Source organism: Tribolium madens, unplaced genomic scaffold (genome assembly GCF_015345945.1).
Source record: "Tribolium madens isolate multiple individuals breed KSU strain unplaced genomic scaffold, Tmad_KSU_1.1 Scaffold_11;HRSCAF=98;Tcas5.2_LG3b, whole genome shotgun sequence".
Classification (NCBI taxonomy): domain Eukaryota; kingdom Metazoa; phylum Arthropoda; class Insecta; order Coleoptera; family Tenebrionidae; genus Tribolium; species Tribolium madens.
The window spans coordinates 5,381,672-5,391,158 of NW_025400975.1; the positions used below are offsets into that span (position 1 = coordinate 5,381,672).

At 29.3% G+C, this 9,487-nt stretch overlaps 1 protein-coding gene across 2 annotated transcripts in view; it reads right to left on the reverse strand.

Annotated features, from left to right (window-relative positions):
* The window catches only part of LOC123016317 (follistatin-related protein 5-like), a 136,081-nt gene that overhangs the window by 22,975 nt on the left and 103,619 nt on the right, over positions 1-9,487 (reverse strand). For both annotated transcript variants that reach the window (XM_044416643.1, XM_044416651.1), the window contains 4 exons: positions 6,522-6,737; positions 4,920-5,083; positions 1,572-1,712; positions 1,379-1,513 (listed from right to left, as the gene is read on the reverse strand). In XM_044416643.1, the coding sequence (XP_044272578.1) occupies positions 1,379-1,513; positions 1,572-1,712; positions 4,920-5,083; positions 6,522-6,737 (656 nt within the window). The remainder of the gene's footprint in view (positions 1-1,378; positions 1,514-1,571; positions 1,713-4,919; positions 5,084-6,521; positions 6,738-9,487) is intronic.

A 9,487-nucleotide genomic window follows, 5' to 3' on the forward strand; every position in this document is an offset into this window, starting at 1 on the left:
AATCACAATTCAAATTCTAGTGGGTTACTCAAAAATTAAAAAAAAATTAATAATCTATCTATAATATTTTGATTTTATTGTGGCTGAAAAAGAGGATATTACAAATATTCTGGTAAGAGAATTTCTAAGAAACGTAATTATTTGCCAAGTAGTTATATTTATTCGTGTTCCTGATAAGTCAATTTATTTTACTTCGAAGTTTAAACTAAAGCGAATGCAGCTTCCAAAAGCAAACGTTATAAATCTTTATTTAAGATTTTAAAATGTTCTTAGTTTGCTTCTCGCATTTGTAAAACTTTTAACTGGTGAAAATAGATATATCGCGGAACAAAAGCGAAGAAAAATTAGTACAAATATGCATATATTAATATAAAAAAAACCAATATAAATCAATGTTTAGCGAGGCAAGCATTTTTGTTATAGGTTATCAGCTCAGTCCAGGTTTGCGTAGGCAGCTCACAGTAAATAAACTTCGGTGAAATTGCTTTTATAAATCATAATTTTCAAAGTTATGTATATTACAGTTTTTACTATATCGTATGATTCTTTCCACATAATGTCATTAATAAATAAAAATAATAATAAATAACTAAGATGCTACTTGCCATTTTTTAATAAATGTTTTTTATAAAAGACAATTTTTTGTGAAAAAATAATTAATGAGTCAAATCGATTTAATAAATATCTAAAGAAAACAATTTATCTTTAGCAAAACTCTAAGCAGTTTGACGATGTATTGATTATTCTTTTGAAAGCTTTTTTAGTTATTTAGTACTCCTACACATTCTTTTCATCACAGAAAATGTTATTTTAAGACGGATTAATTTTTAATTAATTTAGTAGCACATTTTCTGTTATTTTTATTTGTAAACCAGTCAAGACGCGACAATCGTCGTCGCAAAATGCAAAATTTGTAAAAACGCCCAATGTTATATTCTTGTGAATTGAGCATTTTGTAAATTTAAAGACGTTCGTACAAAAGCCATAAAATAAAATAATTCCATTTTCCAAGTCCTTGTGTTATGAGCTGTCAACTACCTGCTGCTTGCAATAAAGGCTGACAAATTTATGTGGATGATGAACGATCATTTATTATTTATTTATCTTGCTTTCACCGTTTCAAACACAGTTAAAGGAAATAATGCTATTAGTGTAACAAAATTTCTCCACTAACATAATAACACCGCTAATAGAAATTGCCAATTTTCGTTATTAATTTCGGGACATGTGCAATAGCGATCTGGCATTTCTTAGGCGCGAATTTAATTAAAATTAGCTTACGAGTAGAAACGCTAATTAATCTCGAATGGATATGCTTCCAACAAAATATATTAGGAGATAATGAAATTATCGTAGTAACTATTGTGCTATGTCGTACCTCGTTTAATTCGGTCGCCTCCAGGTTACCATTGTTGTTGCTGTCATAATGGGAGAACATAATGGAAACCAAGTAATCTTTGCTATGGTTGTCCTGTGACATCAGCCTGGCATGGTTGTACAACAATAAATTATCCTAAAAACAATTTCGTTGTCGGTAAAAAGCCACTATATTGTTCGATGGCGGGGCTTACTTTCATTATTTCGTACTCCTGCATAGAGCAGTCTTCTTTGTCGTAAAGCACCCCATCTCCCTTTTCTCTCCCGTAGTCAATCTCATTTTCCATGTAGTTTGTTTCTTCCATCCTTGTCGGGGAAGGTGGCACGTCAGATGTCTGAAAAACCTTTATCAACAACTAATTTTCTTTTTTAGTTTATGCTGAATAAAATCACCAAGAATTTGTTATTTTTTTGTCACAAGAAACATTAAAACGATTAGAATTATTGTCTCACCCGGTATGAGAATTTATCGATTACAAACCTCTTAACCTACTCGCCTTTCTCTGCTATTTTTAGAGCGGTTAACTATTTATAGTCTCGTTAAAAATTAATCTACGTTTTTCCTTAGATTTTTCATTCTTAGGTCCCTGGTATAAAATGCTTTATCGCCCAGAGACTTACTATGTGAATATTTATGAACGATGGCAGCTTCACCACAGCATACCTCAATATTTATAAGCATTACTTTAAATTGTTTGGACATGAATTTTTATTAGAACTGTTAATTATTATTTATAATAATTTTCTTGAAAAGCACGTTTTCCATATAGATGAAATTTTTTTTATAGTATTAGGTTTACAAATTAATACAGCATTAGTCGATTTTTTTGCGAAGTTATTCCGTTTATACTCGTAAGTATTTTATAAATTTGATAATTTACATAAAAACAAATTTGTTAGCATTCTGTAGGCCAAAAAATTTTGAAATTATATCGGGCAATATTCCCTTTAGAAACCTGCAAAAATGTATTAAATAGAGATATTCCGAAATTGATTCTTTGTGTTTTTTTACAGCTTTAGCGCTTATTGATTTATAAAACATTGTTTTGCAAAAAGCATAATTGGTTTTACTATTTGTTTCAAAAAATATTTAATTATTAATTAATTAGGCCAACAATTGTTTATAAACTCTACATAAAATAACATAACCTTTAATTGGTTCCTTTTCTGTAAATATTTTGATCCCTAATTAGATTTAAATAGTCAGCCAAAAAATCTTTTCATAAAAACTGAATTAAAAAAATCATTTTACATCAAATAATTTATACAGTATGATGAAACAAAGACGCCGGTGTTAACCCACACGTTATAAGTGATCTTTTATTAAAGACGAATTTGAAGACCAAAATTGGATTTGTGCTCTTATCAGTAAGATATAGACTTTCCTTTTTAGAAAAGAGAAATCTATATAATTAACAGTTTTAAAATAATTTCATTGTTAAAGTCAGATTTTGATACTGTTGACGGTGATCTTAAAAAAACTGTGTAAAAAGTTTATTGAAATAAACTTTATTGAAGATGTTTGGATACCATTTCTTGGCCCCAAAGAAAATTTATCAATGTCGCAACATTGCAAATATCCTAGGATACAGAAAATGTCCAAGCAATATTCAATTATTGGAAACGGTAGCAACAAAAAACATCAATTTTCAATGTTGTTTGTTCTGTGAAATTTGAACGATTAAAGTTAAAAAGGTTTCCTAGATACGAAAAATACCTGAGTAAAATAGTTTTTTAGTAAAAGAAATTTGTGCAATATTGCCGCTTTGTGTTGTTAGACAAACTGTTTAAATTTTAAAAAGAATCTATTTAGACTATTTTTGGAATGATGGTCACAATCTTTCAATAAAAAAGGACGCGCCTGTTTCAATCGTGGGCGCCTTTTTTTTATTACCCTGTATAGATTTATATAGATTTATTTATAAATTGTATATTAGTTTTTTTTTCAGTTATCAAAGTTTTGATAATCTTATTATAAGGTAGACTATTTAAAAAAAAACGTGTGTGGAAATAAAATAAAGTTTTCTTAAATACTAAAATGTGCTGAAATGTTTTATAAATTAAAGCTGTATTTTTCTGTTTTTCTCTACAAAAAGTTTCAAATTGTTTCAGTGTTGAAGATTTTGTTATAGCCATGTTATAAGTTGACGTTTATAAAAGCTAAGTTTTACTTATTAATCTGGGTTCAAACTAAAACGTTTGTGACATATTGCATAACTCAATTTATGTTGAAAAGAAATTTTGACTGAACAAAAAATTTTGCTAATAAATAATTTAGTGAGTACTTTAGTTTAGATTTTAATTTTTGATCAAAAACAACATTAAGTCAAGCAAATTTTTAATAAATGTCTTGTTCTAACTTTAACATAAACTGTCACGTTACAAAGATAACATTTAACAATTTAATTAATAGCAAATTGTCTGTTTAATTTAAATATTCAACTACTGTAATATTTTATAAAATATTTTTAATATTTTAGACAAATAGTCAGTTTTCAGCGACAAATATTATTAAATAATATTATTAATTTAACTATATACCAATACTGACTAGGTTAAATATATTTATGAATAACTAACAAATAATTCGATATTTTGTTTGCGACAGACAAAATAAAGTTTATCTAAAATTATGACTTGATTTTTTGAGTTTGCTTTATTAATAAATTAAGCTACGAGTGTTAATTTTGCTTTTATGTTTGATGTGAAAACATAAATTTATTTTTGGTTTTAATAAAAAGTTGTTAATTATTTGGTTTTGGTTTGATTTGGTTTTGATTTGGTTTCGTTAGATTAAAAAACTACGGTACATGGCGTAAAGTTTAATAAAATCACATTAACGTGATTTTATTCTTCGACACTGTCAAAATTTACGGTTTTTCTCCCGTGTAAGGAAGTTTTGACAACTGTTTGGCATTTCTCAATACAAAAGGTCAAATTATTTTTAACAGATTTAAAGCAAGTTTAAACCTTGTTGACTCTAATTCGAAGAATAAAATGTTGTATTCCACTCGTTTGACTGTAAATCGGACGCTTTATTCCACCTCGTGGATGGTAAACCACTCGTTACACTCGTGGTATAAAAATCCACTCGGTCAAATAAAGATTTCGATTTACACTCAAACTCGTCGAATAAATAACTATAATTTTTTTCTACGTCAAATAAATAAAAATGAAATACGCGACAGTTGAAACATAATAAAAAATTATGCACTTTGTTAAATTTGGTGGACGCGCCGGGCTAATTTCAAAATAGTTTTTAAGATTTTTTAACTCAAAATTTTGTAGGGCACAACTTTAATAAGATTACATTGACGTCACTTTACTTTTTATAAGCTAAATAACAAAAAATTGAAACACGCGACAGTTGAAATAATAAAAAAATATGCATTTTGTAAAATTTGGTGAATGCGCCGAGCTAATTTCAAAATATTTTTAACTCAAAATTTTGTTGTTTTGTATGGCGCAAATTTGTTTCACGTTTCTCGTTTTGTGGAGTAAATCCAGCCTACTTTTAAATCTCATCCGAACATGTAACTCACTAAAAGGAAGTTGGCATCTTTAGTTGGTGTGACTTGCACAGCCTCCGGAATGCTTTGTGTGTAAGTTCCCGTTGTGGCATCATGGGTTTCCTGTTCCGGGACCGCAGTGGCGAACTGATTGAAATATAAGTTCGTGTGCTGCACCGATGGGGCCCAACCCTTTCCTGTAAATTGTCCAATGTAGAGCAACGTAAGCGCCAGTTATCTACCATCCTTTAATCTACATGCATTATTATAAATTACTTTAACGAGCAAAAGTTGGCGGTGATGTTCATCCGCCCATGCCATGTGCACCCACGACACTCCGCTTCCATTTGCATATGGCTGCTTCCACCGCAATTAAATCATTTCGTGTTAAAACTGCTGTGATAAATGGTAATTACAATTTTTTTTTATTATAAAAGAGTTGCCAAACACTGAGTCATAATTTCAACGAGTTAATCAAAGGGAACATTATATCATTATTTTTCAAAAGCTACGTTAATACTAAGTAGAGAGAACTGAAAAGTAATCTAGATTACAGCTTTGCATGGAAAATAATCGTAATAATAATTTTTGATCAATGATAACGTAAACACAATGGTTACACAGTTTTAATTAAATGAAAGACCAGTGGTCATGCACAAGAAAGTAGAAAATGGAATGAGTTGTTTTAATGACAAACTTAATCAAAGCAGAAAGCTCTTTGTTTAAAACTTTTTATATGTTCTATGGTTCTCATGTGTGATAAAATAGCAGCAATTATTTTACTACATACTTAAGAAAGAAGGAAAAACCTTGGAAATGTTTTTTTTCTATGTCTAAACATCTTTTGTAAATATTTACTTTCCATTAAAATAATTTGTTATATTTGGTGGATGCGCCGGGCTAATTTTAAAATATTTCTCAAAATTTTTAACTTAAAATTTTGTTGTTTTGTATGGCACAAGTTTTACATTATTACATTGACGTTATTTTATTTTTTATACGCTATATAAAAAAAATTGAAATACGCGACAGCTGAAACAAAAATTATTAATTTTGTTAAATTTGGTGGATGCGCAGGGCTAATTTCAAAATATTTTTCAATATATTTTAACTCAAAATTTTGTTGTTTTGTATGGCACAAGTTTTTTTTCTATGTCTAAACATCTTTTGTAGGTATTTATTTTCCATTAAAATAATAGTGTATTTTGATTYAATTTAATTTAATAGCTGTCTCTTTTAGGACATATAACAACATTATAGATTTTCTAAATGAAGTATTACAAGAAAAAGTATGAACAATAGTTATTTACGTTAACGTGGAAGTAGACTAGTAGTGTAAATRAGCAGATGTATTTAAGCTGTCTCTAATAAATAAATTATGTTTTTGTCAGTGGTTTATTTGCGCACTTTTGTACTGCGCACAATCAGGCAAGGGATCCTTTGTTAAGAAAAGAACAATTATTTAGCTACTACCAGTAATGGATTAAACTTGCAATAAAACGCACAATGGAGGTAATAAAATTTCCCCGAATTTATATTTACCATTCATCACCAATATGTTTTTCTAAATGCAGCACTTATTGGTTTGCAAAAATGAAAAGCGCTCGCAACGTAGAATCCAATTAGGTAGATTACCGTGTTTGATGCAGTGCACTCCTCTTTCTACGGTAATATCAGTGGCGGTCATGCAGGAAGCTCTGTGTAATTCGCAGTGGTTGGGGTAAACGTGGCCATCGGAGCCACAAACCAACCTCCGATGCACGGCACATTGCTTCTGACAGACACACGTCGCTTCGCCATTTTCGACGACGCATTCTCTTCCTTTCATACAATAGTGCACCAGGCAGGGATCTACAACAATATAATATTAACACCATCAACATGATTTATGTTGACACTGTGCAAGCTGCAAAATTGATCGCAGAAACAATAAAACTAGATTATAGCTTCTAAATCATGAGTCTGGTCTAAGTGAGTGTCCTGAGTCACGTTCCTAAAGTAGATGAGAGAATATGACAGAAATGTGCTCGCAATTGTTCTCTATTGAAGTGGATTTAAATTTGTCTGCACGGAATTTGTATGTACTATTTACGCCACTCATAGTTACAGGAGAAAATTGTCTTTAAAATGAGAAATAAAAGCAACGTTTTCTATCATATCATTGCAAAAATGCATAATTCAAAATTGGCCGTTAATAACGCAGATAATAACTAAGTAAATTTTTCACAAATAATAATAAGATTTTTTAGCCCAAAATTTTGTTATTTTGTATGGCATAAGTTTAATAAAACTACATTAACGTTATTTTATTTTTTATACGCTTAATAAAAACAATAAAAATACGCGACAGTTGAAACATAATTAGAAAATTTGCATTTTGTGCAATTTGGTGGATGCGCCGGGCTAATTTCAAAATATTTCTTAAGATTTTTTTAACTCAAAATTTTATTGTTTTGTACGGCACAAGTTTAATAAAATTACATTGACGTTATTTTATTTATTATACGCTAAATAAAAAGAAGAAATACGCGACAGTTGAAACATGATAAAGCATTAAGCATTTTGTTAAATTTGCTGGACGCGCCGGGCTAATTTCAAAATATTTTTTAAGATTTTTTAATTCAAAATTTTGTTGTTTTGTATGGCACAAGTTTAATAAAATTACGTTGACGTTATTGCATTTTTTATACTCTAAATAAAAAAAAATTGAAATACGCGACAGTTAAAACATAATAAAAAAAATATGCATTTTGTTAAATTTGGTGGTAAAACTAGATTATAGCTTTTAAATCATGAGTCTGGTCTAAGTTAGTGTCCTGAGTCACGTTCCTAAAGTAGATGAGAGAATATGACAGAAATGTGCTCGCAATTGTTTTCTATTGAAGCGGATTTAAATTTGTCTGCACGGAATTTGTATGTACTATTTACGCCACTCATAGTCACGAGAGAAAATTGTCTTTAAAATGGGAAATAACAGCAACATTTTCTCTCACATTATTGCAAAAATGTATACACTGTGTCAATTTTAAAACTTGCAATCGGCAATTTCTCTCAACTGAAAAAGTCATTAATAATCACTCAAAACCGTTTTGGTGGTTCCTAGGGGGAATTAAAATGACATGATAAGTGACACACCTCCACCCACCCTTGAAAATAATAAAAAAAATGAAAATTTAACGTCTTCGTTTTTGAATAATTGTAAAAATGGCTTTACCAAATAGGTTGTTGTATGACATTTTTGAAAAGCACTTGTTATGGGCTTATGGGCTGAGGAGCGTCACTTACCATGCCATTTTGATTCCCCCTAAAAACCACCGAGACGGTTTTGAGTGATTCTCAATAACTTTTTTAGTTCTAGAAATATTGCCGATTGCAAGTTTTAAAATTGACACCCTGTATTATGTAAATAAATATTAATAATGACGAATTTTCACAAAATACAAAATTGGCCGTTAAAAACGCAGACAATCTTTTTATACACTAAGAATTTAGTGATTTACGTATTCATTAAATTGTCTTACCGAATTACACTCAAGCTTTTTTTTATGAAGAAAAGTTGACATTTTTAATTCGAGTTTTGTTTCCTTTAGGTAATTTAGCTCAAAATACTGCTAACTAATTTTTTCAGAAGCAGTTTTTTTCGTTAAATTTCCAGAAAACAAAATTCTCATTAACATATTAAGTTTACTTCGAAAAGAAAAGCTCTCGTGTAATTATAAATGATAATAAATAAGTTATTTTTTCACAAATAAGTTGAAACAAATTCTTATTCTTTTATAGGATTCTATTAACGTATCTTAAGAGAAATTGTTTAAGTAGGATACATATTTTTGGAAATTTTATAATGATAGATGTAATGTGCTGCAAAAAATACCTCCTATTTTTTCGTGATTGTGAAAACAAATAAAAAAGATTTGTGTGTATGTTATTTATTTTGTGACTTTGGAGATTTGCATCTCATAGATTCGACAAAATTTGAAGGAAACTGACTCAAAGTGGATTCGATTTCAATCCAAAGTTAAAACTAATTGGATTCGATTTTCCACATTGAGAATAACAAGAAAACATTGAATACGTGTGGAAAAACACAGGACATACCACGTTTCAGTTTTTTTATTTATCATAAAGAAATTGTATATTTAGTATATGTATATACAGAGTGTCCCATCGAGTTGGTAAAGTTTATTAGTGACCCTTAAATGGTAAAATTTAAAAAAATATATATATACAACATTGATAGATACAGCGCCAGCGTGTCCCAAAAATAAGTTACAATACAAACTTGTGTTTTTTTAACGAAACATCACATATTTCCTTAGCATTTTTGGATGTAGATTTTTATGATATTGTTTTTAAGCTAAACTTTTATTGGCCGATTTTGCTTAGTTTTAAAAATAAGACGGCTTTTTTGACGAAAACATGCACTTTTTAAAAATTTATAACACAAAAACTAAAACAGCTAGAAATATATTTTTTTTACAACCGCAAAGAAGAAGGTACAACCTRTAAAGCTTTAATTTGTTGCATTTGGAAAAATAAAAAAATGAAGACGTCTGTTAAAAGTTTAATAACTTAAAAAATTTAAATGGAACACCCTATTT